A 15,827-nucleotide genomic window follows, 5' to 3' on the forward strand; every position below is an offset into this window, starting at 1 on the left:
CCCTCTACTTCATTCTAGTTCCCTTCATCTAATTCCCCATAAATGCCTTAAGAAGAGTCTGACTTACTTATGCCCTTTATCTATCCTCCTTGGGGCCCATCTGTCAAGAGCTGGAGAATACTTTGTTGCATGTTTGTGAAGTGTTAGTTTGTTACTCCCACACTGCAGCAGAGAGCTCTTGTTGCAGCAAAAATGGAGTCTGTTTGAATGGCAAGCTGATTCAGGAGTCACATACCACCACCTTTCCCCTACTGGTGAAAATGGTATTTCAGAAATGAGGGTGGAACATCTGAATCCATGCCACACCCAGTCTCCACGACTCCACAAAAACTGAGCCCAACATTACAGGTCTATGATCTTTTACCAGAACTGACCTTGTCTGACCTCATTTGAAGAATGTGCATGGCCTCAGTAAATGTAGACAGAAGTGGTGGGCCAGACTTGCAGCCCAATGGTCCTTGATCTTGGGGGAAAACCCACCACTGGCCCGTCAAGTGTGTGAATAGAACAACAGGTGGCGGGGCTCCCCTAAAATAGGTGATACAAGGTTCTTACTGCTCTCCCAATACTTGTGCCAACCTGCTGATATTTTCCTCTGTTGCTTCAGAATTTCCCTCCTTGTGGATGGCCCCTGAGGCACAGCACCTATGTCCAGCTGAGCAGAGAATGGATTGTCCAGCTCCCTCCAATGGGAACTCAGCACTACTATCTCTGTTTCCAGCATCTGCTTTTGCTCACCTATGGGAGGAATTTGGTGTTCTCTCTTGTGGCGAGTTTGGGAGCAGGGAGGCATTTGATTAGTGCGAGGGTGGAGACTGTGCTGCCTTCCACCCCCCACTCTGACTCAGTTCTCGACAAGAAGGCCTGTGGGCAGCCTCCCTGCCCCACTCCAATTGAGTCCTTTAAGGGGCCACTTAAGGGCTTTATCATGCCACTGCTGGTTTCAAACCTGCCAAGCAGACAGCACAACAAGCAAACCCTGGCAAGTTTCCTTGCAGGCACCCAGGGCAGGGGCTTCCCAATTCAAAAGCACTCAGTACCTGATTGAGGGTGCCGGTGTCAGGAAAGGGTAGGTTTGCTGAGAGCCACCCCTGCCCTTGCTTTGATTTCCTGTTCCCCTCTTCCCTGTAACCCTCACTTTGTGACTCACCTCCTGTCATTGCACGCCTCTGGCCTGTGATCCATTCACGATCCTTGGCCTAGGCTGGATGTCACACTGTAGCAGCCACTGCCTCCCTAATGATGCTGACGTTCAACAGAGATAATGACATCTGGTTGGCTGGCAACTCTCAGTGAGGACTTCCAACCTAGTGGTCCTTGATTGTAAGGGAAAGCCTACCATCAAGTGCTCGAACAGAATAAGATGTGGCAGAGCTCCCCTAGAAGAGGCTGTACAGGCTTCTGACCAACTTCCCCAATACGTGCCAACCTGTTGATTTTACTGTCTTTCTCCATCATGATCCAATTGGCAATGGCTGCAGGTCCATCCCTAGTTCTCTGCCTTCCCTTGTGAAATGAGAGAGAAGGCATAGAGTTCTGACTATGAGAAGCATGATGATTGAATGATGACATTTGAAAAATGTGACTGTGAGGAATGGGTATGAAAGTGCAATCGGACGACGGTGAGTGCGAGTGGTGTGAGTGAGATGAAGCTTTGAGGAGTCATCTGTAGATAAATAGATGTGTGTAACTGTAAGGTGAGTTGGTCAGAGGAGTGTTATGCAGGAGAATGCGAGAAAGTGAATGAATAATGGCTGCCAACTCAAAGCTGTTCACCTTGTCAATTTTAATGAGCTAATTGTATCTCCTTATGGCATTGGATTCAGATTCAATGCACACTATTTGGCTGCTGATAGCCTTGGCAATCTCCAGTAATAACTCCTTGGTCAGACTAGTTGGCTTTCTCCTCCCATCCTCAGAAAAGATGATTTCTTGGCAAGGTGAACAGCTTTGAGTTGGCAACCATTATTCTCTCACTCTCTCGCATTCTCCTGCATAACACTCCTCTGACCAACTCACCTTACAGTTACACACATTTATTTATCTACAGATGACTCCTCAAAGCTTTATCTCATACACACCACTCACACTCCGATTGTACTTTCATACCCATTCCATCATCATATCCAGAAACGAGTTTGAGGGCTGGGGCCTAGCCTTCCCATGTCTGGCTTCATTCATGATAACGTTTCATCCTTTGCAATGCTAGATTGGTAGCTATCATAGTGACCAGATTTCCTCTGAATAAAAATTCTTCAATAATACATCTGGTCATGATTCTGCCCATCCTCCCTGATTGGTCAAAGAACCCAGATGTAGAATGTTAATGCAATGACCCAATTAAAGAGACATGACAAAGCCCATTGAAGATTTCATTGGCTCCTTGGCTTGCTGATGGTCCTACTGGGACAAGTTCAGAACATTCTGTCCTCATTGCCTAGAAGAATGCAAGAGGCAGAAACCCTCATTACAATTTTAAAAAATGAATATGCACACAACGTGATGTAACAAACCAAGAATGGGAAAGTGGAATTAGGATGATACAGGCATGTTGGGCCAAATAACCCCTTCCAAATTTTTTATATTTCTACATAAGGCTGAGTAGCCTGAAATTATTCAGACTATTCTTTCCTCTCTTTTTAAGTAACAGCACAAAGTGTCTGTCCTCCATCCCTCCAGCAGCACAGTTGTAGCCAGAGAAGATAGGAAAGTGATGGTCAGAGCATCTGTTATTTCTTACCTTGCTTCTCTAAGCAGCCTGATATACATTCCCTTCGAGTCTGACGGTATTCAAAATGCCCAGGTTTAATGCCAAGGCAGACTTATAAAGAGGTCACATGACTCCCAATTTACTCTAGATTTGAAGATACAGTCCCAAAATATAATAATCTTCTAAATTTTGTTATTGTAACAAAGTTAATATCAGACAAAAATGACACAAGAATTACAAACCAACTGGTTCAGTTGCAAACATTTGGTGGCCAATAAACAGGATTTGTATCAGAAACCAAACGGTCTTTCCAATATTTAGTTGGAGGATTGTCCACTTGTCTAGGTCTGATTGTTGATTACTTCTCTGATTTTTTTTTCTTCATCTCTGGAGATGTAGTATAGAATGCATGCTGCAGTGCAATTAACTTTCAATTCATTGTACAAATCATTCAATTTAGGAACTCATTAAGAAATAGAATTAATGATATGCATCAAGGTCTGCATTTCATGTGGTTCCACTCTATCATTGGAAGATCCTACCAACTGATCAAATATGCGTGACACGGTCAAGAAGGCTGAGATATTTTGGGGAGGGAGTCAAGCATTTGAGACATCCACCAGAGTTCATCTTTCCAACGTAAAAGTAGTTACATGAACAATGTTCAAAAAGTGTCCATTTTGATGTACGATAGTTTACAATACAACCAATGTGAAACAGTGTGTAACGGTTTCTTTAAAACCTTTAAAAATAATTTATCCAGTAAGTTAGCGATATTCTTTGTGGGGGGATGGGATGGGGGTTGTATGGCACAATTCTTAGCACAATATAATAAGGTCTCGATTAAAATTATCTTCATATCAATGCATTTACCTTTGTCAGGGCTGCAATGCGCTGGGCAAGTTCAGCTTCTACTTCAGGTAATGTTTCTGCTCTCTTCATTGTTTGCTGTAGCTTCTGTTCAGCATGTTCTAGACGTTCCTGCAACTGTCTATTTTTATCTTCTAGCTAAATTCCCATGTAACAGAAATGCAGAGTTTGAATTTAAGTGATTCTCTGAAACTACTTTTTTTCTCCATCATTTAATTTGCAAGTTTAATATTTGTAAATAATCAATAATTATCTAACCTTAAGCAAATCTCAAATTTATTTAACAGATTACAAATATTATCTGATTTGTAGCTTTTTCCTGTAATTTACCATACATTCTAAAGATGACATGCACGACTATAATTATGAAAAATTATTTTCTTAAAATTTAGAATTGCAAATCTATTCAAAACATTTACTGATCAAGTCTTAATGCATTGAATCTAAGGGTTAATAATAAAGAATACTTTTGGCTTGGTATTTTGATGGATGTGAATATTAAGAATAATGTTAACAATATATCAATTACATTGCACTCTACTGTAGCTTGTATTTATTCTAAGTGCAAACAACCTGAGACAAAAATTCCAATCATCCTGCTCCATTGGTTGTAAGTGTCCAAAGGCGTATACTCTGACCCAAACTAAGGAATGTATTTACAAAAACTATCAGGGTTGGCCAAAATTATTTACACAGACACAGAGCAGTGGAGCACCAGATATCTGTTCAGCTTCGGTATGCCCACCCAGGGACCAAAGTTTAAATAGATTTCAACTACTTCTATCTTTCTTCTCCAGGATAGGTCATCTTTGCTTGATAAAGGTAGACCTTTTATGTGACCTGAAGAGGAGTCTCACTGACAAGATTTCCACTAAAGTTTTATAAAGGCACAATGAGGAGAATTTACAGCATGGTCTCTGGTTTCAACTAGACAAATCTTTTGTGTACTTGGGGTGGAAGATCCTCTTATTGACTACTGACTGAAAAGTGACTGTCAAATATGGAACACAAGCTCCTGACCCAGAAACATTTGTTACCACTATGTACTGACATTTCAGAATAGTGCAAGTAAAAAAAAATGACATATAACTTTTGGATCCTATCTAACTTGGCAATGTCTGTGCAATGCTATCGTAAAATGTGGAAGAATAAACAATTTACATTTTGTGCTCTACAAGAAATATTCTTCCCTCAAGAATGTCTCATAACACAATAACAATCTAACCCTACAATTGAATCCTAAAAAGATGAACTGCAATAATAGAATATAAAATCAAAGAGAACCACTAATACAAACGGGAAACCAAAGCAGCTGCCTGAAGATGTACAATATTCATGCATCCATCTCAAAGCCAGGTCCTTGGTTCATTGTTGATGCTTCAAACTGAGCTGTTTTCTTGGTAGGTTTTGTTAATGGTGGTTTGACATTGCCTTCCACTCTCAAGGGCAGTGTGAGAAGGCAGGTTCCAATTTTACCTCAGCCAGAATTGAAATCCAACCTGTACTATTGCTGTAATTCTGAAACAAGTCAGCTGGGCTAACCATCCCCCGATATACAATGCATTGAAGAGGAAATTACCAGTTTTATTTACTGAAACAGGGTGGCCTTAATTTTATATATTTAAACAATAATGAGTAACAAAGAACACTTTTTATGGATAGCAAGGCATTACTTCATTAGTTTTGTTTGTGTGGTGCATTTTCAAAGCTCTAAAACAAATCAGATGCACCATATTGCCACTGCATGCTCATTCACTTATTTATATTTTAAATCGAAGAGCTATGACTTAAACAATATTGGAGAACTATTTAGGTAGCATTTAGTAAACACCTGTAAAATATTAACTGTGCGTAAAATGTTGCAAAGAATATTGTAAGCCTGAAGATTGGGCATATTCTAGAAATCAGGAAATGGTAACAAAATGTGAGAAAATAGAATCTGAGGAGAAACTTGCCACAAATACAAAAATAGACTGTAGAGCGTTTTACTATATAAACAAAGAGTATAGCTAAAGTAAACATTGATCTGTTAGAGGTAGAAACAGGAAAATTTATCATGGGCAATGAGGAAAAATTGGAGATACGTTTTGTGTCTGTCTTCTCAGGACACAAATTGCATAGCAGAAATAGAGAATAACAAAGGAGCCAAAAACAGTGAAACATTTAAGACAATTATTATCAACAGAGAATAAGTGTTGGAGAAACTTAAGAAGCCAAGTTGAGAAATCCCCAGTACCCAGGCCTAAACCATAGAGTTCCAAAAGAGATAGTTGCAGAGGATGGAATCTTTGGCCCTGGCATGGCAGGAACAGAGCTGGAAGATGTTGGATAAATTGATATGAGATTTTTGAAAATGCAAATAGACAAATGGGAACCAGTAGGCGTTGTACACAGGAATTCCAAGAAGGCATTTGGTAAGGTGTCACACAACAGGTTATTATGCAAAGTACTGGGGTTAGGATAATACATTGGCATAACTAGTTCATTGGTTATGAAGGAAGCCCCTTCTCATCCACAATGAGTGGGAGGAGTAGAGCCTGTTCTTAGCCCACTATGCACACATCTCATCTGGTATAACAATGGAAAATTTTGGGTCACCAACAACCTTGCTCAGCCATGATTATAACATTTGTACAAGGCTGCATTTCTCAGGTTTTTATAACTATGCAAATATAATTGCAGTGCTTTGGTTCACAGGGCTTGAGTGATCTTGCAGCTGAAGTGAGGTGAGAGCTGCCAGGTCCAAAAGGTAAGTGCATTCCTAGCACTGCTTATGGACTAGGTGGAGCAGGACTACTTTCCAACAGTCTATTAATATTCTGTAGGTGCCTACACTTTTGTGGCCAATGCCCACTCCGTATTTATCTCTGTGATCAGAAACTCCACTGATCTCTAACTCCTTTGCCCCCAGTGATTTCCAATTCCCTTCATAATCTTTCCCTCCAGGTCATCTGTCCCTACCTGGTGACCAGTCACTGTCATTCTCTTTTCTCATTCTTTGTGGCTGCACTCTGAGTCTCTGATCTTTTTAACAGTTAGGTGCACAGCGCTCTTCAGCGGCTACCTCATGCTGAAGATTTTCCTACTCAGCAGCTGTAAGCCTTTCATTCTGGCCAGCCACTGGGCAGGAAGCAGGGTAAAAGGATTCTAATGGCAGGCAAATTAAGCAGAATGATGATTGTGTGAGTATTTTGCTCACACCACAGCCCTATTCTTCCCTTTACTTCAAATATGTATCTTCCGTTAAAAATATGCAATGTTCTCTGCCTAATCAAAAACCCTTGGCACCATTGTTAGCAGTAGCCATTACTGAGGCTGCATCTTCAGGGAGAGGGTGCCTCAATGGTTTTACTGAATTGTTAAAAAGTACCATTTAAAATGGCATCTGTGAAAATATTATATTTCATACAACTGATTAGTGATAAAGACATTTCAGCAGTGGAAAGGAAGTAGATGCTATATGCTGGTATGTTCCTCTTCAACATTGAACATTTTCAAAAGTTGATGATGAAAGTGACCTCTCATTCATAGATTAACATGTCATTGACAAATTTACTGAACCTGGCGTAAGAATGCATCCTTATTTGCCAATTCATTTTCAAGTTTGTCATTTATGTCATGTAATGAAGTTGATTCTCTTTGCACATTAAGGTACCGCTTCTCCAATGTCGTTATCCTTTCTTCCATATCTTCTTTCTGAGCAATCACCTATGGAAAATCAATAAAGCCAATTTTACTTTGCTTTAATTTTAGACATTTTGTTGCAAACAAAAATTGTTTTAATCTAAACTGGGATAGCAATAATGTACAGGGCAGAGAGAAAAGAATTCTAATTTTTTTGATCAGTACGTTTCAACCCAACATGGAAGAACACATTGGCAGACCTTTTCTGGGGAATTAGGTCAGTAGGGGATCATTAGGTAACACTCATTATAGTATCATCAGGTTTAGATTAGCTGTGGAAAAGGGCAAGGAGCCATCTCGGGCAAAAATATTTAATCGTAGGATGGCTAATTTCAGTGGCTCAAGAATGGACCTGCCTTGGGTAAGCTGGAGTGAAAGATTGGCAGGCAAAACTGCAATGGAAAGAAATAGTTTGGGTATAGTCGAGGTATATTTAACAGCGAGAAGAATAGGGCAACAAAAGTCAGAGCTCCCTGGGTGATGAAAGGAGTTTAATACAGCCTGTTTCAATGGGAACCAGGCTGGCCAGGTCCATTAAATCATGGGAGAAGCCCTGTATCAATCTCCTGGTGAGGTCAAAACTTCTCCTAATTAAATCGGAGGACAGAAGGGGCTATTGCGCAATTCCCGCCCAACCTGGAAGTGCAAGAGGACATTGCCAAGCTATTGTCTAGCCATGCCCCTCTCCTGTGGGGGCTATACTCACTCTTACTCCCTTGGAGAACCCCCATGACAGCTTCACATCTGAATGAACCTGCCTTAAACCCACGTCAACGTGACATCCCACTGGTAAGGTTTGAAAATATGCCTCAGGCTCAATATACGGCTAGGGGAGTCATTAATATAATTTGAATGGGTTAAAAATTGATATTGAAGAAGTAAGAGAGAGGTTGGCTGCACTTAAAGTTGATAGTCCACTGGGACCAGATCAAGAGTACCTGAAGATGCTAAGGCAAATAAGGGTATAAATTGAAAGGATAAAAGGTGCAGACAATAATCTTCCAAACTTCCTCAGTTAAGCGGGAAGGTGCCACAGAGGACTGGATGTTGCAGATGTTACGCTCTTATTCAAAAAGGGTTAGAGCCCATATAACTCTACTTTTAACTAGAGAGAGAAATGTGATGGATTAGATACTATATAAGAGGAGTTGGAGTGGCTGGAGCAGAGTAGAAGTTCAATGATAGGAGGCAGCTAGGAGAGATTACAACAAAGATGTATATGTTACAGGACAGAGGAAGTGTTAATGGCAGCATGAAAGGCTATACAGTGCTAATACTGGCACAAACATAAGACATTTATTTCCTCTTTCTTCCTCTTTTGGAACGTGTCCAAAGAGTTATCAGTAAACATTCATCTTACAGTTCCTGGATTACTGTGAATTATTAAACTGAGTGAGCATCTCCCCACCGACTGTAATTCCCAACCCCTGGTAAAATCACACATTGTTTATTCCAGCCTCAACTGGACTTTTATGTTCAATTTTAGGCTCTGCACTTTAAGAAGGCTACAAAGACTTTAAAAGGGGCACGGTAAAGATTCATAAGAATGATTCCAACCATTAGATACTTTGGGCAGGATTTTCTGGCTGCGCCCACCCCAAGACTGAAAAACCCACCTGAGTTCAAAGGACCTTTGCATGGCCTATGTCATGCCTACTACGAGTCCTGTGGTGGGTGGGATGGGAAAATTCACTTATGAGAATATGTTGAAGAACTATAGTTGTTCTCAGAGGAGACAAGGTTTGGTCGTGATGTTCAGTACCACGATGACACCATATAGCGATAACTTTCCCTTTGACAAAGGGGTTATGAGAAAGCAAACACAGATTTAAGGTGATTAGTTAGAAGAACCAAGGGTGATATGAGAGAAAAAAATAGCTCTTTTAATAGCAAATGTTTTTATTTTCCTACCTCTCTGATATCCCTCTGGTATTTAGTACTCATTTCTTCTGATTTAATCAGATCCTTTCTGGCTGTTTCTAGATCCTGTTCCATTTCAGCTAACTGACCAGTCAATGTTGTCAGCCGCTCTTTTACTTGTGTCATCTCATAATTCTGTTTTTCCAGTAATTCCTGAAGTTCCATAACTTGACTAATTTTATCATTAAGGTCGATAGAACCATTAGAAAGAGGCTGTAAAGGAAAAGTAGGTGATCATCTTAGTTATAGAGTTCAAACAGTGAATGCTGATAAGAATTACACACTGAAATAATTAAAACATTGTTAAGTGGGATAAAATTATGTATGTAACTTTGATTCTCTCTGAAAGATCTTCTGATCTTTTAGCATTAGTGATGTCCATATGTTTCCTGTCATAAGTGCAGCTGTCAGTTGAATGAATGAACACCCAACACTTGTAACAGAGCTTTTTTTTTCCTGATTGTTTCTCAGCTAAGTCCAGTAGTGGAGTAGAATCCACAAAAGGCTAGTAAGGTCCTAGAAATTTGCTGATCTTACAATAGTAATGCTGGTGTTGTTCTAAGAGTTTCTTGGATAACATGAAGTCCCTGGGGGTGATTCTCCGACTGTGCCATTAGTAGCTCTCGCCAGTCCCAAAAAATACTGTGCAGGCCTAAAAATCCGTTTCATACCTGGTGCCAAACAGTTTGAGTCTCCTGGCCCTTTCCTAATGGTGTGAACACCCCGAAAGAATGCAAGTCTGATTAGCATATTTAAATATGCATAACCAGAGCAAATTGAAGGTTTTACTTCCTATTGTACTGAGAAAATTGGATATGAGCAACTTATTGCAATTTTATTCACTTGCACAAAGCACTGAAAATATTCTGCATAAGAGCTCTGCACAGGAAATGAAGTGATTCATTTTCTTCATTGAAAGGACTCAAGGCTTCTAAGTGACACATCATTTCTTTTGCAGGCACCAATGACTTGAGATTGCTCAGTATATTTTTAACTCTTCTATTCACTCTTGTTAACTTGATGTGCTTATTTTTGGTTTTAAAGGCCCTGACCATAATGCAGAGCATCCTTTCTTTTCAAATATGCCTGATGCTGCCTTGAACTTCACCCTTTTCTGACCAGAAAACCACATCTTTTGAAACTACATGAAAACTTCCACCCTTTTTCAACTGAGTGCACAATTGCGCATGAACAGGGTTTTATACAAAAATTAAAATATGTGGTTTGCACATGTAGATTCAAAATAACAACAAGTTATTGGCTGTACAGCGTATGAAATAAAACTAAACAGAAGACTGTGAAACATCCCAATGATATTGCCATCAAATAACGTCACTGGCTCTTAAAGCAATCATGCAACCACTTGGATATATAACATGTACTCTATACATTACTGCAATAGGTAAGCCAGGAGGTGAGAAGTACAGGTGAATCTGAAGAGTAGGAAGACAAAAAGGAAGGGATATCAATCCATCACTAGCTGCTCATATTGCTATCTCAGATAGCAGGAAGACAAAGGAAAAGTCCGTTGTACGTATTGTAACACCGAGAAAGAATTTTAATGCAAAGCAAAATACTGAGGATGCAATAAATTTTATATTGTCAATGGTAACTAAACCACATTAAACAATAATTTGAAAAACTGGAAAATTAATAAAAAATTTTGGTCAGATAAAGACAGCTTATCCCTGAGGTTTGCTCTGTGGTTAGCAAAATGGAGTGTTACAATTTTGGCCAAATCTCTTGTCTAATAACCTCTTGATATCAGATCCTGTAAGGCCACTGCTACCTGTGCAGGGTAGCCTCCATCAAGAAAGATGTCAGTATGTTGGATAATAACTGGGCAAAGGAGTATCAATGGATGAGAAGTGAGAGCGCTTCAAGTGGAGTTTCAACTTCCATGTTCCCTTTCACCATTATGCCTTTCATGGGCCAGCCAAATTGCAGTCCGACCACTCTATTGGACAGCAACTTAATATAGATTAGTGAGGCCAAGGTTAAGACATCTGTTAGCCTAGTTAATGCACCAGACTAAAGCAGTCCATGTCCAAATCCAGCAAGACCTGGACAATATCCAGGCTTGGGCTGATAAGTGACAAGTAACATTCATGCCACAGGTGACAGGCAATGACCATCTCCAAAAGCAAATGTAATCATCGCCCATGACAGTGGTAATAAAGAACTCCTTCATATTTATACATTAATTGAAAAGGCAAGCAATCACTTAATTTTCTGATTAAAATATCAAAAATATTGCGGCAAAAATTCAGTAATACATCAAGTGGGAAATAGTTTTGCAGAGTTGTGCATTTGGCAAGGTCAGCTGTATGAGATTTCCACCACAAAGATCTGCAGTTAAGCTCAAAAATAAAACATCTTCAGCTAGCTAATTTTCTTGCAGGTGTTCTGATTTGATTGTAATAATTTCTGAAGTGCAGCACTAGCAAACAACATTTTCTTCTGTACTTTTACAAAACTAGAGTGGGATTAAAAATATTTTTAAGACGCGGGTTGATGGGTTTTTGATAAGAGAGGGGGTTAAGGGTTATGGGGAGAAAGCGGGAAAGTGGAACTGAGCAGCGACAGATCAGCCATGATCTTATTGAATGGCGGGGCAGGCTCGAAGGGCTAGATGGCCTACTCCTGCTCCTATTTCTTATGCTGTTATGTTCTTATTAGTTCTGAGGAAGTCTCCAAGTGTCACGTCAAGTGTTGAGGGGTTGAAGGATTCACAAACATTTGAGATAAATGTTGTCAGTAACTATTTATAGAAAATAGAGAATATGAATCAACCAAGATGGAATGGTAATTACTGTCAGATAGAAGCAGATACATTAAAGTTTCTAGTAAGAAAATAAAGATTGAATACAAATAATTTGGAATTTAAGACTTTTGAAAGCAACCAAATGTCTGTATTCGAACTACTGCCGCACTTGACTAAATAAAGAATAATTGAGATGTTTCATTTACTTGCCTTTCCATGAATTCTCTGACCTTGCTCTGCTCCCTCAGGAAATTCCGATTCTGTTGATTCTTCATTTTCCTGGGCACGTAGCTTTTGCTCTTGCTGTACTGCTATCTATAAAAAATTAAACAAAACTGGTGTCACAAAAAATGAAAATTGGCAAATATTTTGTTGGGACATTACAAAATCTGCTCAAGATATCTTTAAACTAAAGTTTTCTACTAAACTGATAAATCAAATTAAGTAGATTTTTATGAATCTCAGCTTATGTTTGTTACATAACTTAACTTCTTTTGCCTCCAAAGAAGTAATCTCCAGAAGGATATATAGTTTGCAGACATTTTGAATTATTTGAAGTTGGATGAAAAGGTATAAAGGATTGGCTTTATTCCACCATCACAGCAGTAGCTGTAATAAGACAGTTGAGCAGCAGAAAAAGGGAGAGAGGATGGGAATGTCCATTACTGGATTCCCATCACTGTAGCCATTTTGAAACTATTGCTTCCCAACAGTGTTGGAAGTGGAGTTGAGATTCTGCCAGAATTCCAATTTGCATATAAAATTACGTTAAACCCCAACAAAATGAGTCACAGCCACAGTGGGATTGTGGAAAGGGATAGAAGTACCATCCTCACACTCCTCCACTTATGAAACTGACATGCAGAAATTGTAGCATATCATCAGGTTCTATAATTATTATGAAGAACTACATTGCAAGCTGGAGAAATCATATATTCAAAGAATACAAAAGTTATAGTAAACTGCAAAGCATACTTAATTAGCAGGCCATCTGAAAGAAAATCCTTTCAAATGTGAACTTTTAAGTTTAAAATAATTTTGGATGTGTACCGATATCAAAAGGCATAGGAATTAGTCTTCAAATAAATATTTGAGGTGAGCTGTTAGCATCTTGACCGATAGATCACATTAACAAAATAATCTAGGAACTTCTGCCCTGCTAGCAGAGAACCCCCGGTAAATCCAAGAGAACAAAGCTGAACAATGGGCGTGTGCTGTGAGGATAGGGTGGGGTGGTCTTCACAAAGACTTTGGAATTGTATGAAAAAATTTCTCCTCCTTGTTTCAAAAGAAGGTTTTTTTTTAAAACTTGTCTTTAGCTGTTGGATACAGGGGCGGCTAAAGAATCCTGAGCAGGTCCAATCTGGTATTTACCCCTTCACTAGTAACAAATTTTGTCAGGGGTCCTTGAACATGCATTAGCTCATACCCAATATATTCAAAGGACCAGATGTCAATTTTAAGCAGTCACTCAGGTTATCTGAAAATGGAGCCAAACAATTTTGCAGTGGGAACCAATGCTTCCACAGATTATGTATATTACTAAACTGGTATGCCTTATACTAGATTTAGTAAAAAATGCACAACACATACCAATTTCTATTACAACATTTTGTTCCCTTTTTGCACTGATTTTCAATACAAAGCAATCATAGGTCAGATAATGCTTGGATAACATACACAGTGTAGCCCCCTTAAACGTGCACCAAAAATGAATCTTGCATACAACAAAACAATAGCACCAACTCTTAAACCAATATACTTTTTCCACTTCCTGAATCTTCCAACAGCTAGTTAGTGTCAACTTTCTTCAATTTTAAATTCTGATCTTTTGACAAAGCTCAGAACCCCCATAAGAGAAGTTTCATTGAGGGCAATCTTACCAAAAGAAATTCTAAGTCCATGGCAGGCATGGAAACGGGAGAATTTCTGATCTGTTTTTTGGATGAATTCAAATTGGTCCAAAAAAATCTTCAAACAGTTTGTCGCCTATAGGTGGAGGGGAGCAAGGCTTAAATCCTGAATGCTAGCTGAGAGTAAAAGAGTGCACAATTGCGCATGAACAGGTCCCTAGCAGCAGAGACCTGTCACTTAACTTCTGCTGCTCTCAGCCAGCCTTTCACAAAGCACCCCCCAATTAATGCGGGAGCCCATGGCCAACCACGATCTCTGCACCCACTGGAACAATAAACCTTGCAACCCCTCCCAGAACAGTCCCTCACGTCTCCCCAAACTGTGTAAATCACAAGCCCAACACTCTCCCCTCCACTGCGATCGCCAGCCTGACCCACCCACCAATCTCTAATGCAAAGCACACAGATTCCCGCACCCCCCCACTCCCCCCACTGACCAGCCGCCCTCCCTCCCCAAAGTCTGGCCCAGCCTGCCAATAGGCCCTGACCCCTGGCACTGCCAGGGCACCTGGTGGGTGCTCCCAGGCTGCCACTGCCCGAGAGGCAACTACCCCTTTCCCCCAACTTCCCGGGGAGGAGGGGGCCTCAATGGCCTTTGGTTCTCCCGGCAAGGCCATCACGACTTGTCCCTGATGCTGAGAACCAACTGTGATTCTTGCTGGACAGAATATCTCCCAGCGAGGCCACAGAGGCAAGTGAGGCTGGAAGATAATATCCCAGGCTCATTAATTCAATTCAAAACATATTTAAAGATTATTTAAATAAATTAATCAGCCTCATACCGGAAATGGTGCGAGGCTTTTCATGGCAGATATCTGGTGCCGGTAAGATCACAAGAAGCAAGAAATCTGGATGATTCCCTAGTGGCTCTCCCCACCCACTGGCCGGCAGGGTGCAATGCTAAGATCGTCGCCATTGGTTAAATAAAACTGCATTTGGTTTTACAACTGCTTTTAGGCAATTCATTGCCATCTTTTCCATTCCTATGTCTTGTGGTGTTGCATTCAGAATTTCTAAAGATATTTCTAAAGAATCTGCATGTCTCTTGTTTGTGAGAGTCTTGTCTGCCGCACTGAGCATGAGGATATGTCTTATTGATTCTACTGTCACTAACAGTCTTCAGGGCATTATATCTGCTACGTAGTGTGCAAAGTGGCTCTATGACATTTTGTTGGAGAAGAGTACTAGATTCACTACTCTTTCTGACTCTTCTCAGAAGGAGTTTGTGGATGTGAAACCCAAATAAAAATGGAGCACACCAGAGGTAAAGGAAGGTTTCCAATTTGGGTTAATCAAACAATATGAAATAGTTTGGAGATGCTGAGCTCAAAATTTAAATGCCTTCATAAAATGGATACGTGTACCGCAATGCATGATAAAGCCATGCCACTTCAAAGTAAAACAGTCAACACATTAACCTTAAATGATATTTAAGTAAGCTTCCTGCTTACTTAAATGATATTAGCATGCAGCCCAGTGTAGAATTCACTAATGAGTGGCTGCATGCCTCAGCAGGAAGCCCAAGTTTGTGCAAGACAAGGACTGCCAAAATAAATCTTGTCTTTACTACTTAAAGCCAGGCAGCACTTCTTAATGGTAAGGTGCATTCTGGTTGAGAAGTAACAGAAGCAGAGGTTAGCAACTGGAAGAACCTTGAAAGATAGAGCAACAGACCAGTGAGCCTGGTCCATTGTTCTTCAGTGCAACACTCAAGGCCTTGATACAGAAGGTGCACAGAGTAGGGGGGGTCTTCTTTTCTTAGATAGCTGGGTGTCCTCTGGACAGACACTAAGACGGCGATGGGAGCACATAACCATCATGGTCAGCACCAGCATTTCAGTCCTGAGGACTCAGGTGCAGTCCCACAAGAAATGTAATGGTCTCACACAAGTGATCAAGGTCAGTGAATGCAACATCATGTGCTATTTTCTTACAAATAATCCACTAATTTCACAAACTACTCCAT

At 40.2% G+C, this 15,827-nt stretch overlaps 1 protein-coding gene across 5 annotated transcripts in view; it reads right to left on the reverse strand.

Moving 5' to 3' along the window:
* Window positions 1-15,827, reverse strand: part of ppfia2 (PTPRF interacting protein alpha 2) — a 384,719-nt gene that overhangs the window by 129,631 nt on the left and 239,261 nt on the right. For all 5 annotated transcript variants that reach the window (XM_080191161.1, XM_080191163.1, XM_080191164.1 and 2 more), the window contains 4 exons: window positions 12,159-12,263; window positions 9,176-9,397; window positions 7,142-7,288; window positions 3,584-3,718 (listed from right to left, as the gene is read on the reverse strand). In XM_080191161.1, coding sequence (XP_080047287.1) covers window positions 3,584-3,718; window positions 7,142-7,288; window positions 9,176-9,397; window positions 12,159-12,263 — 609 coding nt within the window. The remainder of the gene's footprint in view (window positions 1-3,583; window positions 3,719-7,141; window positions 7,289-9,175; window positions 9,398-12,158; window positions 12,264-15,827) is intronic.

This window comes from Carcharhinus amblyrhynchos, chromosome 6 (genome assembly GCF_965287045.1).
Source record: "Carcharhinus amblyrhynchos chromosome 6, sCarAmb.v2.hapA, whole genome shotgun sequence".
Lineage (NCBI taxonomy): Eukaryota > Metazoa > Chordata > Chondrichthyes > Carcharhiniformes > Carcharhinidae > Carcharhinus > Carcharhinus amblyrhynchos.